We start from the raw sequence: 21,176 nt of genomic DNA on the forward strand, positions 1-21,176 counted from the left end.
GGCTCCTGGAATTCAGAAGGAAGCATCTCAAGGAGTCAGATTTTCACAGACTTTGGCAGAAACAGAGCACACATGACCAAAAAGCACACAGGCTGACAAAAATGTTCCCAGTGACGGAAAACGTGCTCAGTGTGCAGGAAAAAAGCACGACATAGGCCAGGATGCAGCTACGCCACCCAGTGTACCGCAACCTCCTAACATGCATGTTCTCAAGTGCTCAAAGTTCTATTTACCCCAAATCCAAATTTTCTAAAAGTAAAACCAGTAGGGGAATAGTTCTCTCTCTAGAATAGTACTGAATAACTAACATTGTTTTTTATAGTAATAGTCCTAAGGCATTACAAGATGTTATAAGTTTATTCTAAATCCGATTAAATTGTGTTCCACGTGGCTCAATTCTTTACAAACCGTTAAGTCTTGAATATATGTTAAAACGGTTAAACAATTTTAATGTTTCCTCCTTGATTATACTGGATACACAGCAGTTTAACTCTACAAAAGGCTACAAAAGGCGAAGCCAGTGTGGCTTCCGGGACCTGCAGTGTGGGGAGGGCACCCTCCCCCGCGGGCTGGCGGGTCAGGAACCCACTGTGCCCCGCCTGAGCTCACTCCTCGGCCTCCCTGATGTTGAGTGAAACAAAATCTACCCCGGAGTTTACACTGCAATTACTGGGCTTTCTCCCTAAGACTCATGTTCTAAAGGTAAAAAACAAAAACCACCGAGAGAGACTTGAGCGTTAAGGCCCTTCACTCTCCGCAGTGTGGACTCTCTGATGTTTGGAAAGATTTGACTTACTGCAGAAGGTTTTCCCACAACTATTACACCAGTAGGGCTTTTCCCCGGTGTGGATTCTATGGTGTTTATTAAAATTTGAGCTGTGGTTAAAGGCCTTCCCACACTCCTTACATTTATACGGCTTCTCTCCAGTGTGGAGCCTCTGATGAGAACTCAGGCCTGCGTGCTGACTAAAGCTCTTTCCACACTCGTTACACTGATACGGCTTCTCCCCGGTGTGTATTCGATAGTGTCGAATGAGGCTGCCTTTCCCGCTGAAAGCTTTTCCACAATCTTTACACTGATAAGGTGCCTCCTCAGTGTGCATTCGCTGATGTTTAAGGAGGTCCGAGCTCTGACCGAAGGCTTTTCCACACTTACAGTCATAGGGCCGGTCCACCAAGTGTGTTCTGTAGTGAAGGGTCAGGTTTGAGCTGTGGCTGAAAGCTTTCCCACATTTGGTGCACACGTACGGTTTCTCCCCAGTGTGTGTTCTCCGGTGTTTAGTGAGATTTGAGCTATTACTAAAGGCTTTCCCACACTCAGCACATATGTAACGTCTCTCTCCTGGAGCAGGTTTAGTAATTAATTCTCTACCTTTTGGGGAACCTTTGTCTTGGAGAGGGGATTTTGTCCCTCTTTCCTTTTCAAGACTTACCCACTGCCTTTCTAACCTGGCCTCACACTTATTGGCAATAATCATGGGAATACTGTCCCTGCCAAACCCTTCTGCATGAGATTCTTCAGAACCTTCCTGCTTATCTGTTGATTCCTCATTCTGGGTGTTCAATTCACAATCTGAAACAATAAGGAAATAGGACATGTCAGTTGTTTCCTGTTCTGAGAAGAAGCTGTTAAATGAGAACTAAAGTCACCAGGTGAGATTGGCGGATTCTAAAGGGTAACCAAGTATCGCTCTATGAAGTCACAGTATCACACTGATACACGCTAAGTCATCGTCAAATCTAGTTTACAATGCCAGACTTTCGCACAAGTTCCCTAGCAGACATTATTATGGTCTGAGGAGTACGTGGCTATCTCTGCCAGGAGAACTTCACACATAGAGGGCAGTCAGGAAAAACCAAGAACACTGGGGCAGTGGCAAAGGAGATGGGTGATGCTCAGGCAGAAAGAAGCAAGCAAGAAAGACTGTAGAGGGTCAAAGTTGATTAAAATAAAAAGAATGATTAAGGAAGAGGAGGCTAGTGGCAAACTCACATTTCACCAGGCAGTTGTACTTCTTAAAAGTCCATCTAACTGCCCTGATACACAGAAAAGTGGAGTAAGAGAAATTTACACTGGAAAACGGGTTCCCTTTGAGAAGTGTCACCCCTCTGCAAGTCCAAAAGCTTTGATCAACTAGGTACTTTCCCTGAACCCCTTTCTTCTCGTCCCTGTCTCTCTCCGCACTCGACCGCCTCCTTCCTTCCTCTGCTGTCAGCGCTTCCAGGCCCACCCCTCCTCACTGCCTGTGTGACTGCAGCGGCAGCAGCTAAAACTGCTTCCAGCCTCCATGACGAGCAACCATGTGGCTACATGGACAGGTTTCCCTTCAAGTTGCCGAGAACTATGTGTGGGAAACAATCAACCTCGTAAGAGTTAAACATTTTAAATAGCCTAATGAGGCAGAAGTTGGAAAAGAATTTACCAGGGACCATTTCTGCATAATCCAAAAATGATTATAACAGGTTCACTAAGTCATGAACAAATGAACCAGTACCACCTCTTACTGGTTCATTCACCTGTCCTCACCTTTATTAAAAGTTCACTTCAACTCTCCCTTTATGAGGGTGTCATCTGTTCCCATGCCAGGACTCTGACTACGACACTCCGAGGGAGGAAAGGTACTCATTCTGCCTCATCAGCCAGACCTGTCGAGTCAGTCTAGGGGGTCACCCCACAACCAGGGATTAGTTATTGTTTCAACCACAAAAGCCTGGGGGACCGAGCAGCAGCCCGACAGATGGTCCATACCTTGAATCTTTCTCAGCTCTGGAGTGAGATCCTGTTCTTCACCAGTCTCTTGGATGTAGAGGGGACCCCAAGACTCGTATCTGTGACTGGTCTCCACAGACTGTACCTCTGGGCTGCTCAGGGATCCCTTCATGGTTCCTGAAGATGACATCTTCTCCCACAACTGTTTCTGTTCACTTGGAGGCGGTGAGGCCTAGAGATAATCAGGAGTGGCTGGGTCTGTGCACAGCTCATTTTAAAAACCAGAATGAAAGAAAATCTCAGGAGAGCTATGTAGAACCTCTAGGAAAAGAAAAAGAAAAAAAAATCCATCCCACTCAATTCCCAAGGACAATTCCCTAATTCCACCTACGACAGCAGAAGAAAAATAGGAAGAAGCTGGTCTGACTCAGCAGGCGGCCATTCAGCTATTCTAACCATGGGCAAACCAGCTCCCAATCTCACAGAATAAAAGGTCCCCCAGCCCACCTGCTGTGCTGGCTCATCCAGTTCTCGCTCCAGGTCTTCCAGCAGAGTGACAGCCTCTTCAGCACTCTCCGGGCAGTGCTCCTGCACCCAGGCCTGGAGCTCCTGGGGCAGGATGGTCAGGAACTGCTCCAGCACCAGCAGCTCCAGGATCTGCTCCTTGGTGTGGATCTCGGGCCTCAGCCACTCACAGCAGAGCACCCGGAGTTGGCTAAGGGCCTCCCGGGGGCCCGGTGTGTCATGGTACCCAAACTGCCTGAAGCGCTGGCGGAACAGCTCCAGGCTGGGAAGGCACTTCCCTCTCTCCTCCTCCTCAACCTTCACAATCACAGGCCCCTGCTCCCGTGGAGGCCTAGGGCCCAGGACGGTGGCCATGCTCAGCACCTTGGTCATCACACAGGCACTCCAGAGACTGAAGCTGGGGTTCTGTGTAGCAGGAGTACTGGTTCCTTCGGGTTTCTGGTTCTTTAGGGCTACACGTTAAACCTATGAAAATATGGTTACCATAACATTAGCAAAAGAAAAAGTATGCTTTTTGGTTTTTACAGCCACACCTTTAGCACAAGAAATTGTGGAAATTATGGCCACCATAAAACTACCATATAACAATGACAGTCAGAATCTTTCTGGAGTCAGCTCAGGATATCCTGCTTTGATCTGACTTTGTCTCCACTCTCCAAAAAAGTGCACTGTGGCTCAATTCCAATCTTGTGTATATATTCAAAGGAAATGAAAATGCTAATTCAAAAATACACAAAATACACATGCTAGCCACTATACATAAAAATAGGTTAAAAAATTTTTTTTGTATAGCACAGGGAACTATGTTCAGTATCTTGTAATAACCCTTAATTGAAAAAAATATGAAAATGAATATATGTATGTATATGCATGACTGGGACATTGTACTGTACACCAGAGATTAACACATTGTAATTGATGGAACTTCAATTAAAACACAAACAAACAAAACAAACAAAAATACACATAAACCCCAATGTTCACAGCAGCACTATTTACAACAGCCAAGATACGGAAGCAACCTGTGTCCATCAACAGATGACTGGATAAAGAAGATGTGTACACGCGCGCGCGCGCACACACACAGGAATACTACTCAGCAATAAAAAGAATGAAACTTTGCTATCTGCAACAACATGGATGGACTTGCAGGGTATTATGCTTAGTGAAATAAGTCAGAGAAAGACAGATATTGTATGTTATCACGTACATGTGAAATCTAAAAAACAAAACAAACTAGTGAATAACAAAAAAGAAACAGACTCACAGATACAGAAAAGAAACTAGTGGTTACCAGTGGGAAAGAGGTAAAAAGAAGGAGCAAGATGGCGGTAGAAAATTAAGAGGTACAAACTACTATGTATAAAAGAAATAAGCTACAAGGATTATTATTGTACAGCAGAGGGAATACAGACAATATTTTATAATAACTATAAATGGAGTATAATCTTTAAGTTGTGAATCACTATGTTGTACACCTGTAACTTACATAATATTATAAATCAAATATACCTCAATTTGAAAAATGCACCATGGCATAATTTTAAAATTAAATTTAAATTAACCTTGCTCCAAAACTTGTTTCAGAATCTTAGAACTCCCGAGATCTCAACAGGCCATCTACTGGCCAAATGCAATCTGTCTAAACCTACAACTTTTAGCTTCAGCATTAAATATTTACTAGTCAAGTGACTGGACTAGTCAGCATAACCAGAAGTCATGTTAGAAGGCTAGACTAACTAGCGTATCTGTAAACAATTGAGCATAATCAGGGATGTAACTTGAGCTGCACTTGACCCACTTTAAGAGGAGCACACTCATGTTTTTAAACGCCCTTTACTTAAGTTTAGCTTTCACAGAAGGGCAAGTGGAATGACAGATTAGACTAAAAGTAACCTGTGTTCTGTCAGAGGTATTTCTTTTGATGAGATACTGCTGAGAAGAAACTGAAGGGAAAAATTAAATCACACTTGACGATACAAACCTAAAAATGTTCAAAAGTATTATTTCTTTTAAATTTTAAATATTCTCGGTATTTCAGTCAGTTGACACATTAGAATACTGAAACATCTGTAGTAAATATAATTACTTCCTGTTTCTTCATTTGCCAAAAAAGTGAGATCTATTCACTCAACACTTGCTGAATAGCTGCGATGGGCCGGATGCCAGGATAGCAGGGATGCACGAGACAGACACATCCCTACCCTCACAGAGCTTTCAGGCTGGAATCGGGTGCTGGGGGGAAGGGGGGAGGGAAAAGTGAGTAGACAGACAACAGACTCAGTCTGTCACTACTGGCATTCACTAACCATACATTTTGAAAGAAAACTACTTGTAAGTTAGTTAATCTTACAGGCTTGTGACTGGCCTTCCTGGTGAGCATGTTTTCAAACTCTAAGCAGCATCTTTCCCACCACATAGGTGTTCCCACACTGGATTTGAATAATCTAGATCAGGAAAGCCCCAGTAGTCTCAATAAAGAGCCAAACACATAAAAATCTACGTGGGTGCTCGTTACATGACATTACATAGATAACAATGGTAGAGACCATAAAAAGGATGTATAAATGGTTTATAAAAGCTGAAGATGAGGGAATAGGAGTTGCAGACAATCTAAATTTAAGGCGTTTAAAAACTTGCTCATTTCTAACATGCATGTCAATCTCCATGGATCTGGCTAGATAGCACTTGAAATATCAAGTCTCACACGCTCATAATATTTACACAATCACACTGAAAGGAACAGGAAAAATCACTAAAAGTGAAATTTCTGGGTTACAGAATAATGGATGATTTTAATTTTTTTAACTCTTTTTTTTGACTTTCCAATTTTCCTATAATGGGCATTATTACTTTTGTAACCAGAAAATCATAAAATCTTTAAAGGGATCATAAAACAATTTTTAACAAACAAAACAGATTTTATTTCTAATGCCCCAACTTCATGGCCTTCAAAGAAAAGCCCAGGAAAACAAAAAAGCAGCAATTCCAGCCCATGCAGAACCTCCTCAAAAAGGTACATTTATGTTACAGCTGTATTAAAAATGTGTATTTTCTATGACTATTCCCCTTTGTTTACTTTTGTGACCAATTTTGGTAATTAAAAACATACAAAATGGGATTCTAGGAATAAAAGCTTAATACACAAATGTACATGTATAACTGAATCACTTTGCTGTGCACATGAAACTAACATTGTAAACTGACTACACTTCAATAAAAAATAAGAATTAAAAAAACCCCTTAATATGCAGTCTTGCTTTTACAAGAAAGTAATTATCAGCTAATTAGTTCAGAATTCTAGGGATGCTACCTGGGATTTCCCTCCACCGATTCTGAAGCACCCTATGATGTGCCAATAGGTATTCTGACACGGTGGACCAGAATCAGCATGAAACACTCCCTTATGCTGTCCTCTGCGTCCAATACACTGCTGAAGCTCCCAAGTTCAGGATTACTTGAAAACTGACCCAGGGGAGAGGCACAGCCATTTAGCCTCTTAAAATAAAGGCACTAGCACCAAATGCTAAAATAACCTAAATATAGAGGTAGTGCTGGGAGCATTCCTTAGAAATGCTTCCAAGGGGACCTCCTAAGTGTTGGAATAACTTTACATAACTGGTTACAAATTTTCCCACTCTATCCAGAGGAGGGCACCTCAAGAACAAAAAAGACTTGGAACTTGTTTGGGCAGCTCAGCTTCTGGGATCCAGCCTGGGAAACTCAGCAAGACACTAGGAGTTATAATGCAGCCAGGCAGCATTAAACAGGGAGTCTCCTATTATCACCTTCATGCGGGATCTGTTCCCAAAACTTAGTAAGTCCCAACTCAGAGCTGCCACTGTACCACATGACAGCCTTTACAAAAACACATACACAGTCACAATTAAAGAATACAAAGTTTCCCTAGATGCTGCTGCTTGGCAACCAGCTGGGCTGGCTCACCAGCTCAGTGATTTATTCTATGTACCAGTTTCGTAGTGCCCAACAGTGCAAATTCACACCCCAGAGAGGCCACAGACAAGTGGAAGACTGGGTGCTTGGACCCTTACTGCACTCACGCTCCTTGGAGGTTTCAGCCAGTCACCTGGCTTTAATTACCATCTACATATTCACAACAGCCAATTTATCTCCAGCCTGGACCTCTCTTCTGAACTCCAGACTCATACAACCAGTATGTCTTACATATTTCAAGCTTAACATGCCTGAAACTGCACTTCCCATCTTTCCACCAAAGCTGCTCAACTCCGTTAATGGCAACTCCATTGTTTTGTTTTTTTTGGACCAAAAGAAACACAGTCATCTGCCTCCTCTTTAACGTCTACACAAAATTCATGAGCAAATCCTATTAGCTCTGCATCTGAGAGATTCAGAGTTCAGCTACTTCTCACTACCTCCAACACTGTTGTCCCAGCCCATCATCTCTTGCCTGTTACACACAAATCAGATAACAACATTCCTCTGCTCACACCTTTCAAGGCTTCGTCTCTCAAACAGGGTAATACCCAAAATCACAAGGCCAACAAGACCTCAAAGATCTCAGACCCTGTTGCCTCTCTGACCTCATCTTGTCCCTCTCTTCCACCTAACAGACTGGCAAAGTTTTTTTTTTTTTTGATAATGCTCTATCCACTGTGCCCCCCACCCTCACCCCAACCCGAGTAAAGCCAGTATGAGGTCATGCTGAGTTGTCTAAAGATTCCTTTAGGAATGACCTCCAGTCTTGGATTCTGAATTTTTCTTAATAAAGCATTTATAAAAATTTAAAAAAAAAAGCATATGAACAGAAAACAGAGGCTTCATTACTCATATTGTCCTCAACCACAATGAACTACTTTCTTTAAGATATCTAGAGTATTTAGCACAAGAGGCCCATCAAGCAAAAGTTCATGGTCTAGTACAAACAGCAGTCTTTATTCTGTTCCCAGTTCCCCTCCACCTCTTTTATGCTAATTTCCCAAAGCTTATATGCCCTTATGAAAGTGCCCCAAAACCATTCTGGAACAAGATGAGGCATAAATAAACCAAATTATCATAAATTCTAACAACTTAATGGGACTTAACAATTAATACCAGACTGCTTTTAACACACTCGTTCTGTACCTGAAAACTCCTATGCAGGCAAATTTGACCATTAAAAATTTTTTTGGGGGGGGAGAGAGGTAATTAGTTTTGTTTGTTATTTTAATGGGGGTACTGGGGATCGAACCCAGGACGTCGTGCATGCTAAGCATGTGCTCTACCACTGAGCTATACCCTCCCCACAAATTTGATCATTCTTGAGGCACAGATTTCTACTGCTGGACAGTTCTAATTGTTACAAAGTTTTCTTTAACCCGCATCAAATTCTGCGTCACTTTTCATTTTCTTTCTTTACTGATCCTAGTTCCATCTTAAACCAAAACTTCCTTTTTTCCGTAGTAGCCTTTCAATACCTGAAAACAATTTTCTTGCCTTTTAACTCTTTTCTTCACAGTTTTTTTCAACTGTTTCTTACGTAACAGAGATTTCCAAGTACCCCACTCACAAGATCACCTTTCTCTTGACAAACTATAAATAAATGGTCCTTTAAATAAGTGTTTCCAAACTTGAGGAAATCCTGTTATGTGCTTTCGAACCTGAACAAAGCCCAAAGGACTGTTTCTTCCTTAGATCAGACACTGCCCCAAACTTCTGAGGCTATTTCTCGCAGGCGGTCCCTAATCCCCTCGGGCGCATTCTTACCTATTAGCCTCGAGTTCGGGCCGCCAGTTGAGAGGCAGGGAAAAGAAGGCAGCCCTGTTCAGACTGACGGACGCCTCGGCTCAGGGAGTGGAGAGAAAAACTGCTCTAGAACTCGAAAGAGACCAACTTTCAACTCTTAAACCCCTGGAGGTGGAAAAGTCTTTCAAGGCACAGATGCCTCCGCCGTCTGGGGCTGGGCAGGGACAGAGAGCTCCTCCCACCGCCCTCTCAGGACCGGTCTGGGGAGTCCCCAGGGGACACAGATGCCTAACACACCCCTCCCTCTCCGCATCCTTTCGACGGAAACTCCCTCTTCCGCCCGCCACGAGAACCGGGGACCCGGAGGCTCACCGCGAGTCAGAGCCGTTCACTGCGCTGGAACACCTCGACGCTCACCGCGGCCGGCGCAGCCGGAAGTGCGTAATAGCCCCGCCCACGGAGAGCTGTAGGGTTGGGGTCCGCAGCGGCCCCTCTAGGAATCTGGGAGGTCTTCGGTCATCTCGGTGTCTCGGGTACCTGGGAGGTTGAGGCTCAGCAGCAACTAGGGTTAGGCGTCCCCGCAACGTGAACGGGCGGGGACCACGTCCCCTCTCCATTTTTTTTTAAACCAAGGAGGAGACGACCAGATGAAAGCTTGGGGGTTCTCGCAGCCCGCCCCCGACGCCCAGGGCCAAGGAGAGGCGTGAGCTCGGCGCAGCGACCTTGGTCCCCTTCGTGGACTTCAGAGGCCCGTTCATCTGTGACCCTCAGGTCGGTCACGTGATGAACCCGGTCCCCGTTTACAGACATAGAGCCCCACGCTTATCCCACCAAGCCAGAGATTCAAGTAACATCCTCAGAACCAGGTCACAGCGGCATCAACCTGAAGTAGCTGTGACCTTGGGGGCTTTGCGGGTTCTAAACTTCCTGGACAGAAATGTCTGAGGCTGCCGTCTAAGTGCTCCTGATGCTGCAGGACTTTGTAGAAAGGTCTTTGCCTACCTCCACCCCACCTCCCCCCACCCCCCGCCCGGCTCAGCTGCGGGTTTCCAGACTGTACATTCTCGGTGTTTTCGATCTCAGCCCCACCCCTTCTGGCCCCCACTGAGTTTGCTTTTGCCTGGTCCCTCAAAAGGCACACGTGTTAAGGGACAGCAGCGTGCCTGCGCACGGAATTCCGTCTAAATGCATTATAGATTTGTAGACATGAGACAGCATTTTCCCCTATGTTTTCTAGGATCATTTAAATTAAAATTTTTTTTTTCAAAGACGTACAGAAGTATGTAAAGTAAAACAGGTTAACTTAGGTGGTCCATTGTCGTCTCGCATTAATATTACCATGACCAGATGACAAAACCACAAGAGAGCAAAGGAAAAGTTAGCCGACGTGACGGGGGGCTCACTGTAATGTGCATTTCCTCTTCAGAATGGTTTTGATTTCCAAGAACCTCCTACTCTTCCAATGAATTCATTCAACAAACTTAAAGAAGCTACACTCTGTCAGGCACTGTGTGAAGGCATAAGAAGAAAATGAAAAATGAAAAATACACGTAGTTCTTGGCAAATATGTAAACAAATAATTATGGACGTGGTCAATGGTAATAGAGAGGAGACCATTAAATGGTGACTGAGCGAACGTGTCATCTTGGGGATGCACAGCCTAACATCTAACATGCAAACATCCTTTCTGTGACAACCCTCTGCTTCTAACTGCTTCTGTGGCTGGGAGCTGACTACTTTAGAACAGTTCCCTCCTTTTGGAGGGTTCTGATTGCTAAAAGTCCCTTAAATTAAAGCAAAAACCTGCTTTCCTGTAATTTCAACTCACTGACTTGATTGTAGTCCTGATTACTTCTTTTCTCTCACAAAATGGCATGTAGTTGTTCTTGTCAGCCCTTGAAAATATTTGAAAACTCTCACGTATGATTGTCCCAAAGATCACCAACAAGGGGGTCCATGATCTTGTCTGAAAGTTGCTTCTGGGTCTTGGAGTGTAAAACGTAAAACGACCCTGAGAGTCCATGGCTCCTCATTTAAATAACATCCCTACTCTCCCGCTTTACTGTTTCTACATTATTCAGTTCTCTTTTGTCTTGAAGGATTATTCAGTTTGAAAAAGAAAGGGACCCCCTCCCCTTTGTAGCAGAAATCCAAACGGGGAAAAGCTATCACTGGTTACTGTAGGTCCTGGTTCCCTCCCTCTCCTTCCAGCTAGGTGTCACGGTTCTCTCCAAAATGGTTGCTTTCTGGATTTTCCTCTCTCAGTCTCGCCATCACTTATTTTTGCTGCCATCCCTACGTTTGGCCAGCAGAGGGCAATCAAACCTTGATTTCTCTGCGAATTTGCCAAGCTCCTCGCCTGTTACAGCTTCGAAAACGTCCCTTTTCTTCTTCCCAGAGGGAGTCCACCTGTACAACATGTTGAGAAACTGCAAAGACATTCATTAGGGTAAACACAATGAAAGGAAGAGAATAAAGGTGATGTCGTTAGACAACCCCCATAGCTTAGAGCTGGAGCTCTCTTGCTAATGAGCCTTGGGGACTTTGGATATGGAACTTAATTGTCTGGAAAATGGGCATCATAATAACCTGCTCTGACAACGTTAAAGCATTTGGATCACATGAGATCATTCTGTTCACACTGGCTTTGTAACTACCTATAGCAAAAAGGACAGGGAGTTGTACAGTTGTCACAACTGGCCAGCAGAGGGCAGTCAGGTGCCTTGAGGAAGGGGTGCTTTTTTTCCAATTTGCCCAAAGTCCTGGTAGCGGCTGGGCAGAGCTGGTTTCACTTACCTGCCTTACTCATGTGGTCTCTCTTTTTTATTATTCCTGACACCCAGCACATGGCCTGATAACATTTGTTGAAAGGGATTCAGGTCTATTTCTTGGAGTCATGCAGACCAGATTGAATCCCTCTTCTAGCATGACAGATCTTTAGATACTGGAGGGCAGAGACCAAGTTCTGATGAGTTTTCTCAACAAACGAAACCCTTTATTGCAGACATGAGGTGGTTTTGTCTTTACCATCCTGTAGTTGGTCTGTCTCTCTTTTAAAATGTGGAGTCCAGAACCAAATACAGGACGCATGATGACAGATAACCCAGGCAGGGTACAGTCAGACTAGCACCTCCCAGGTTCAAGGATTTGCAGTGGTCATACTGAAGACATCTCAGAATTGGAGGCAGTGGTGGTGACCACTGGCAAAGGGACTTGAGTAGTTTGGGAAGAGAAAGGCCTCTTAAACCTGTGTGGCAATTTCCATCATTCCAGAGGAAATACCGTTCCTCCTCAAGAGGATCTGGAATTGCAAAAGGTCGAGGACTTGGGCAGGGGAACGGACTGAGTAGTGATTGGGGCAATTTGGGAGAATCACAGAGGCCATGTGAAATTCTGTCCGTCACATGAGATTGTAATGGGGCCCCTATGTTCACAAAGACTTGATTTCAAGGTTGTATTTTTTGGAGACTCACGGGATGGGGGACACTGCCAGGATGTTTCACTTACAAAAGGGTGATTTTGGGGGGAGGGTATAGCTCAGTGGTAGAGCATGTGCTAAGCATGCACAAGGTCCTGGGTTCAAGCCCCAGTACCTCCATTAAATAACTAACTTCTGTTCTCTGGAATTATTTCCTAAAATAAACCATCTTCACACAAGCCCTCACCTCAAATTCTATCTTGAGGAATCCAGGACAGGATGACAGTTGGACAGGAGAGGGTAAAGTGCCCCTGAACTAAGATTTGGCCATGAAGTTACTGTAGTAAAAATACACTGTTTTTTCACATGTGCACCTTTATTTACTTTAAAAAATGTTTATCCCACCACAGGCCTGGAAAGCAAGCAGAGCAGGGGGTTAGTATTCCTTAAGGATCCAGAAACTGAAGCACAGAGGAAAACAGAACACTCTGCACCCTCCCTCTGGTTTCTTAATAGGGTGAAAAAAACTTATATGAGACAAAGTGGGGAAGAAAACCCAAATGGAGTTTGTTTCTGTGAGTTATGAAATAACAAATGTTTTCCGGTTAGAGGTCAGAGTTTGAAGGTCTAAACTATCAGCTTTACATGCTGCTCCTGCCATTAGGACGTCCAGCTTTCTAAGTTTCATAAATTGGTCAAAGGTTATTTTAATGGTTCTGTCTTATGAGAAAATTATGTTTTGGGGGGATCGTTAAAAAGCAACTTTTATTCCATGGCTTTTCATTCTGTTGCCGTCTTTCCAAAAAGCTTCCTAGAGCTCTCAGCTCTTGTGAAATTACTTAGAACGTGACATTTGGTGAGGATTGTTTTGGGTCACAGTTCTAGTTTTTGACTTTGAAATTATACTTTTCTCTTTACCCAAAACACGCGTTTTACACAACCAATGACAAAAAACAAATGCCACAAACACTGCCACCTAGAGATGATTAATTTATTGTTTTACCATGACCCAGAAGAGAAACAACATAGAGAATATTTATTACAAATCCCCACAACTTCCTTCCCCAACCTCACTACTCTAATTTGTCAGACACCACTGGCCTCCTAAAATGGACCACTGACTATAAATGCATATAAATTTTATTTTGCTGCCATTTCTCATGATTGGAACTTTAGTCCTTGATCAAGTTTTCAAATTATTTTCAAAGGAGGAGTTTCCCAGCTTAAAAAAACAAACATTTTTCCTCTAAGATTTCATTATTTATTGAAAGAAGCCTTTCTAGAAATGTTAATGAGGATTAAAAATAAACAAATTCAATTAAAAATCATTTATTGAACATCTACCAAGCATCTGGACTCTTTGAAGACTGGAGAAATGAAAAGGTCAGATTTTAACAGCAATAACTTAACTCTGCGGGGATACAAAGACAAGTAAGTTTCTTTTGGTCTAATTTATTCTAAACTAAGAAAACCAGGAACTGACAAGACAGGAAAGGTTTGTTTCAGCCAGTCTACAGATAAACAAGACGATGCCTGAGTTAGCACTATATATAGATTTAGGCTTATCATGTTGACCTGGTTGTAATAATCTATATTTAACTAAAAGTTAATAAAAATACGTTTGTTTTAAAATAACTGCTGCTTTTGCTTGCATATCCCACCCTTTTCCCCCAACTGGTATCTTTTTAGACCAAATTTTCCTGTGTCATCACAACCCACTTCCTCCCACCCACCTCCTCACATATTCATGTTAGAACCTCTGCAGCCAGCAGAAGCATCTCTCAGTCTAATATGCTTTGTCCTTGCTTGGATGGACTAAAACCTTATTCACACTGTGAAGCTTCTAAAGTGGGGGGGAAGGCAGGTGAGCACTGCTCCGCCCATCACACCCAACAGCCTCTCTCCCCTCCTTCCTCAGGTTGCCTCATTACCCTGCCCAGTTGGGAGTCCCGGCCCTTCCCACTCTACCTCCCATCTCCTTGCTAACACACCTGACCTTGTCAGAAGACCAACTGATGGTGACATGGGGCGACTGCAGCTGCCCAGACCCCTCCCTGGACCCGAGAAGCCTGAAACCCAAATCTGAAGCTGGAAAGAGATCCCAGTTTCAATACCACCTTTCAAACACTCACAGAACTTATTCTTTGCATCTAAAACCCCTCAGCCTGACTGCTGAATGAATGCCTGCTGAAGGGAGAAAATTTAACTTTAAGACCAATTAACTTTGCTAATTAGTGTAATGTGAGGTGAGTCATGATTCTTTAGTAAGTGTAGGTGAGAATCTCAAAGATTAAAAGGAAAAAAAAAGGTTAAAATAACAGTAGACCATTGTCCAGAAGTCAACCGAATGCCCCTTCTATACCTTCCACTGTTTTAGGATAAGAGAAAAACATGAGGTTTGTGGTATCTGCTATTAAACAGAACCAGACACCGTGAAGCTAAGTTCTCGTGTTAAGACATTCTGTATTATGAGATGTCCAAAGTATTTCCCAAACTTTTCTTTGACCTGCAGAATTGGAGATGGCTTACCTCCCCTAGAACTTCAAGTTTGCTTTACAAAGCTTTGAAAAGTAAAACAGATAATATCCTTCTTAGATATAATAAAAAATTAATTTGAATAGCAAAATAAGTAACTACTTTAAAATGTACAGTAGCATGTCCATTCTAAAAACGAAACCTAAATGTTAGGGAAACTTCTCAAATAATGCTTTTTATTATATTCTCCAGTAGTAGCTGAAATAAAAAATCTACTCTAACTTCTACGAAAAGATCTATTTATATCATTGAGTATCCTTTTCTCCACGTTTCACTTTGCAATCTGCACACCTTCACTGGGCTTCCCGCTGGGGAACCACAGCCCCCTCATCAATGTTTCTGAGAAGTTGCGCAGAGCGGGACACAGAAATACGGCCCCTCTGACAAGAATCGCTGTCCCTGCTTGACTCCTGTTTTAATACCGTTACTCCAATTTGCACAGTGAGTCTTCCAGGAGGATGGGAGGATGAACCTGGTCTTCAGGGGAGGACGTCAGGAGGACCAGACCCAGAGTAAAAGGTGATCAACTCCAGGATGAAAAGTAAGAAACAGTTCTTTCACGGCTATGAATCTTCACAAGGCCTCCTTCCTAACAAGCAGAAACCAGGGCAAGTCTGTCGGGGGAAGGGAAGCTACACAGGAGACAGCCAGAGGGAACGCTGCAAAATGCTTCTAGAACCTTCCTGCCACGACAGGAACTGGACACATCTGTGCCTGTTTTCTCCGTCTTGGTGTCTTCCTGACTCTGATTTTCAAAGCAAGGATTTACGAGTTAGTGGGAGAGGCAGGCCTATGGTTAACAGCATCCAGTTAAGGTTCAGGGGTCCCACTGGTCTTCCTAAACACCCCCCACCTCAATGCAATGCGTAGACCTTCTCACTCCCCCCGACAAGCTCAGAGGACCCCTTCTCTTTGCCTGAAACGCTGATCTGGCAGCTAAGAGGTCAACCTCCTGGCTGTTAGGAGGGAAGTCCCAGGAAGCTGCAGATGTTTGGAGGAACTGCTCCATTTTAGTGCCTTGTGAACCTGCCTCTCCTAAACAATCTGCTCATCTCTCTTGACTTGATAAGCTCCAAACTCTGAAGGTTTTTTGTTTTTGTTTTTGTTTTCTCTTTTCCCCCCTCCTCAGTTCTTGGAACTGACTTTTTTGTCTATAACCACAATCTTCTTCACTACTCACTCCCAGACATTGCTCTTCTGGAGTGATGTGTTCTGTCAAATAGATTAAAATAAAATACATTATCTGTTTACAGGGGCTGTACAGAGTAACAACAGGGGCTGGAGGTACAAAACACAGACACTGACACTACGGTCATACAAAATATATAGAAGTACCCGACATTTACAGTTCTTGTCAGAAGTCGTACATTTTGCTATTTCTTTAGCATTTCCCCACATTTTTTTTTCTTCCGTGGATCCTTTGGAGTTAAGATTGAGCTTCCTCTGCAGTGTTTCTGAAATTCATTACATGATTGGAACAGACTGACGGAATTCATTTTCTGTCCAAAGCAATGAGTGCTATACAATAAAGTTTTCCTCGCACATAGTATTAGCAGTTTATTTACAGTGTAAGCTTTCTGATGCCAAGGGCTGAGATGCGATTCAAGGCTTTGCCACACTCATCACATTCAAGAGATTCCTTCTCGGAATGAATTCTACGATGGGAGATGTGACTTGTCTCACAACAAACACGTCCACCTCTCTGTGCATACTTAGCACAGTTTCCCTTGTATGCCTTTAATAAAATCCTAAGTGCCTTACATATCAAGATGCCTCAAACCTCGACCGTCTCAGGCTTCAGCCCTGCCTGCCAGGATGAAGACGACGCGACTCCCCCACAACCTGAAGGATTTCACGTCTCTTCCTGGCAAGATTAAGGTGTAGTTTTAAAAAACCTCCCACAAACTTCCACTGGGTCAGCCAGCATGCTAATGGTTAGCCAGAGAGCACTTCAACTGCTGACAGACTTCAGCCAGTCAGGAACTTCCGAATGACTATCCTGAGCGCTGATTAGATGCTATAAGCCTTTAGGACTATGGCCCAGTTGCACTCTGCACTGAGCAGTTGATAAATGAATGCACTGTGCATGGTTTTAATAAACAGCGGGAGCCTGTTTTCTTCAGAAAACACATCTTCAAATAGCTGCTTCAAGGAGTGTGTTGCCGAAGACCTGAAGCAACCCCGAGGGGCCATCCCACATGGTCAGTACGATGTCCCAGTAAAACAGGAATTAAATGTGGGGGCACAGGTTTTCTTTAATTTCCATTGAAGAAAAAAAAGAGGGCTGAATGATGTCAGCGTGTAGCTGCGGCTCAAAAGGGCCGATGTGGAACCAACCAACGCCCCTCGCCTGCTCAGCACGGTCGGCGCTCCGCTCAGGGTGAGGAGCCAGGAACCTCACGGCTGGCGGCTGCTTCCCGGCCAAGTCTTTCCTCAAGAGCACCGGCAGCTTTCTATGCTTCGCTCTCTGAAGCAGATTCCTGAAAGCATTTCTTCTACCTTCACGTTACTATAAAAAGCTACTTAGGTTTGCTCCTCTGGAGCATCTCTCCTGCTTTTCTCAGACTGGAGGGCACTCTGGCCACCAGCTGACTTCCGCCGGCAGCACCGACGCAATCGCCGAGAAGCTACAGGGGAGCTGTAGCTGGTCCGGGCTGCAAGGAGAGGCCAGAGGATGAGTGTCGTGCGGAAGTTCAGTTTGGCCTGGAGCCAAGGCCACAGCTGCCCCACCTCCTTGGGTCCTCGTGAAGCGACGCCGTCTCACAGGCGTGGGTTGCTGGTTAGCGAATAGCTGACAAATGAGTTTTAGTTCTTGACAGAAAATCTCAAACTCTGCAGGGGATGGGGTGTCTCCCGTCATGGGCATGGTCTTCAGGTTGTGTTCTTAGACTCCAAGTCCCCGCAGGGCTGTCCAGGATCAGCCGCACACTCTAGTGAGCAGGTTCATCTCTGCCTAAGGCCCTGACGCCTTCTGACGGAGCCCACGCTGCTGTATGTGGACCTGAAAACGGCCTGTCACTAGCTTCCACCCAGAAGCCAATGCATCCTCCTGCACAGGTGATGGGAAAGGTCAACATTACATAACCTCGCCTCAGTCTTTAGTGAGGAGAAACAGAAAAGACACCATGAGCGTGACTGTGATACAACCAAACACAGCTTCGCATGTTGGTGACTTTCTCAAAGCAACAAACACGTTTAGGTAATTGCCAGCTAATGATGTCAATTTTTTAAATGTTTCTGGAAAGTGCAGGGAAAAAAATGCTCCCTACAAACGTTCCTCTTTCTGAAAGGCAACAGCAATCACACCTTCTGAGCCGTATTACTGAAAGTCACAGATGACGCAGAAAGTGCCCAAATCATGTTGCTTCCGCAGGGGGCTGAAGAGGTTCTGGTTAAGATCTTTGCCATAGACAGGTACCAAAAAATGTCCTTAGTAAGTGTTCACATTTTTCTTCTTTAAGGTGATGACAATGAAGTCATTTCTGACAGTCCAGTGTTGACTCGCTGATCCATGTTTAGGTGCAGTCTGTGCAGGCAGCTAACCAGCGCCTCTCTTTTATGTTTAGGACGAGAACAGCATCGGACTCTCGAGCCTCAGCAGGCCTGGAGCCCTGAATGCCCCGATTGCCAGCCGGGCCAGGCTGCCAGATTTCAGGTGCCCGTGACTCACAGGGCTTTACCGTAAGTGTGCAAGTCCAGCTTGAAGTCAGGCAGGATGAGTGCTTCTGTGCTCAGCCCTGTGTCCAGGGCTGTCAGGGGTATGAACACATCCCCTGATGACAGAAGCGTCTCTTCTGGGGAGTGATGAAAACTTTCACACGCGGAACAATGAAGGGTTCAAAGACAGCACACAATCAAGTGCTAACTTGTGGAGAAATGCACCGAGGAGTGCGACAGTGCTTAGGGGCTCGGGGATTTCGTGAAGGCAGAGAAGTGTTCTGAGTCACTGCTGCCGTTTCACTAGAGCTGATCTCAGTGATGAGGACACACCCGTCTACGTTTGTGGCCGTCCTCTGGAACCGCAGACTGGCGCACATGCCTCTCTTTGAGGAAGAGACAGAAATCTTTGGTTTGACACTGATCAGCACGGTCCTAGATCCCGATAGCTTTGGTAGGCCCCCAGTGCCCGTGTACATACCTTACCGTATATGGAACTAGTTTGAGCAGCATGTCCCAATGTGGTTTTTGTGTGGACTGTCCCTCTTTTTTGAGAAATAAGGTTCAGCAAGATGTTGGCCAAGTAGGGCTTGTTTGCGGCAAATAGGTTTTTAACCTCGGTGTCATCTTCACAGAGCCGATCTTCACCTTTCAATCCCACGTGTGGCTGCGGAGAGTCCGAGAGCGCCTGAAAGGTATCCTCATTTCTGAAAAGCCTGACGTTGGCCTGTCTGTGTGCTTTTATCTGGTGTGGAAACAGCACGTGGGTTATCCATTTGGTCAGCTTGGAGCAATCACACACCCGCAGGCCAGACAAAGGCAGAACACTGCTGATGTCACTGGAAGGATCCTTAAGAGTGATTTTTTTGTCCTTTTAAATCTGTTGAGGCTGTTTTTTTCCCCTCCGTGGGCACACATCTCTGCAATACTTTTAGAAACAAAAGGGGGAAATGGCTTGTTGACAAATTCTCGCACTAGACACAGCTTTTCAGGAACGCTCCGAAGGCATCCAGGGAGGCGGGGCTGTACTCGGAGGCTCGCTCTCTGGTGTGGATCCTGTGGTGCAGGGTGAGGGTGGAGCTGCGGGTGAAGGCCTTGCCGCACTTCGTGCACTTGTAGGGCTTCTCTCGGGTGTGAATTCGCCGATGCAAAATAAGGTATGAGTTTCGGTTGAAAGCTTTTCCGCATTCGCTACATTCGTACGGTTTCTCCCCCGTGTGGATCCTCTGGTGCTTGGTCAGGTCTGAGCTCTGGCTGAAGGCCTTCCCGCACTCGTTACATTCGTAAGGCTTCTCCCCAGAGTGGATGCGCTGGTGCAGGATGAGGTTTGAGCTGTGACTGAAGGCTTTGCCACACTCGTTACATTCGTGAGGCTTCTCCCCTGTGTGGATGCGCTGGTGCAGGACGAGGTTGGAGTTAAGACTGAAGGCTTTCCCACACTCGCTACATTCGTAGGGCTTTTCTCCGGTGTGGATTATTTTATGGCGAATAAGGCTGGAGCTCCTTGTGAAGCATTTACCACATTCATCGCACCTGTGGGACTTCGTTCCCGTCGGAACTTCCTCAGGCGCGTTGAAGTTGGAGCTCAGGCTGAAGCTCCTCCCCAGCGCCTTCCCCTTCTCCCGAGGGCCTCGCCCTTCTGGGCTGGGTTTTTTCTCCTTGACTGCAGCTGGCCCCGGGTCTCTCTTTTCTTTCCCGGTTTTCTCCTCAGGGTTTCTTTGCGGCCTTTCTACTCCTCTGCCCTGCTGGTCACGTTTTTCTCCGAAATCTTTCTGGAACTTTCCTGCTGTCTCCCCCTGTGACGCTGGGTCATCTGCAATTTCAGCCTTTGAGGTGGACTCCTCATTCTCATTCCTGTTTTCACAACCTGACACAATAAACAGAAAACACAAATAGCACCTTTTTCTTTCAGATACGGGGTACTCAGGTGACACTGTTTTCCCAGAAGCTTCTACATGCCTGCAAAATGGGCTCACAATATGAACTGGAGATAAAATAGTAGAAAAACAATGAGAAAAACAGGGCTAACTGAGGGAGTGTGCAGAGGGCGGGAATGAGCAGACACCCTGGGGACTGAGCAGAGGGAACAGCATCCCGGAGGGAAGGGAGGGATGACGGACTACGGAACACAAGAGGCCGCAATTCACTATTCTGTAATTTGGTCACCCGATGATTAATTTGAAAGAATAAATACACATTAAAAAAATCATGTTCCAGTTCTAACATAAGTATTTATGAGTTAAAAAGAGAATGGATAGGTCTTTCCTAGAAAATGTTAAATGGTATTAGCAGAAAGGAAGGAATATAGTTAATAAAGAAAAATCGAACACTGCCAATTCTGTGAGACTTTAACTGACAAGGCGACAGTTAACCGGTAAGACAAGGAACGCTGGACCTGGCAGGTTACTGGCACCTGGAGACACAGGAAAGAGCGTCTCTCCACTAGGGAGAGCAGCGCAGAGCTGACGGTGCTCAAGTGACAGGGATGAGGGCAAAGACGCTGGCTGGGGCATTAGTAATTGTAATTAAAACCTTCACTGATGGACAACTGAGAATTACTAAGAACAGAAAATAAACTGAAGACAATTTCGGGGACAGACCATGAAGGATTTTACAAATGCAGGGCTG

General features: G+C 44.8%; 1 protein-coding gene and 1 long non-coding RNA gene across 6 annotated transcripts in view; one reads left to right on the top strand and one right to left on the bottom strand.

The window, feature by feature from the left end:
* Nucleotides 1-338: 338 nt before the first annotated feature.
* The window catches only part of ZKSCAN1 (zinc finger with KRAB and SCAN domains 1), a 32,941-nt gene continuing 12,103 nt past the window's right edge, over nt 339-21,176 (bottom strand). Inside the window, exons 1-5 of one of the 5 annotated variants that reach the window (XM_072943261.1) lie at nt 9,311-9,328; nt 8,960-9,064; nt 3,218-3,700; nt 2,750-2,942; nt 339-1,573 (exon numbers count right to left, since the gene is read on the bottom strand). In XM_072943261.1, the coding sequence (XP_072799362.1) occupies nt 738-1,573; nt 2,750-2,942; nt 3,218-3,607 (1,419 nt within the window). In that variant the 5' untranslated portion in view covers nt 3,608-3,700; nt 8,960-9,064; nt 9,311-9,328 and the 3' untranslated portion in view covers nt 339-737. Of the gene's footprint in view, nt 1,574-2,749; nt 2,943-3,217; nt 3,701-5,324; nt 5,433-8,959; nt 9,065-9,310; nt 9,426-13,326; nt 20,416-21,176 lie in introns of those variants that run through there. The other 4 variants (XM_031676713.2, XM_072943262.1, XM_072943263.1 and 1 more) reach the window with 4 other exon arrangements.
* LOC140687157 (uncharacterized) lies at nt 9,132-10,594 on the top strand. The gene is made up of 3 exons (XR_012061304.1): nt 9,132-9,375; nt 9,572-9,709; nt 10,365-10,594. It is a non-coding gene; the product is annotated as an uncharacterized lncRNA (long non-coding RNA).

The sequence above is a fragment of the Vicugna pacos genome, chromosome 18, assembly GCF_048564905.1.
Source record: "Vicugna pacos chromosome 18, VicPac4, whole genome shotgun sequence".
NCBI lineage: Eukaryota > Metazoa > Chordata > Mammalia > Artiodactyla > Camelidae > Vicugna > Vicugna pacos.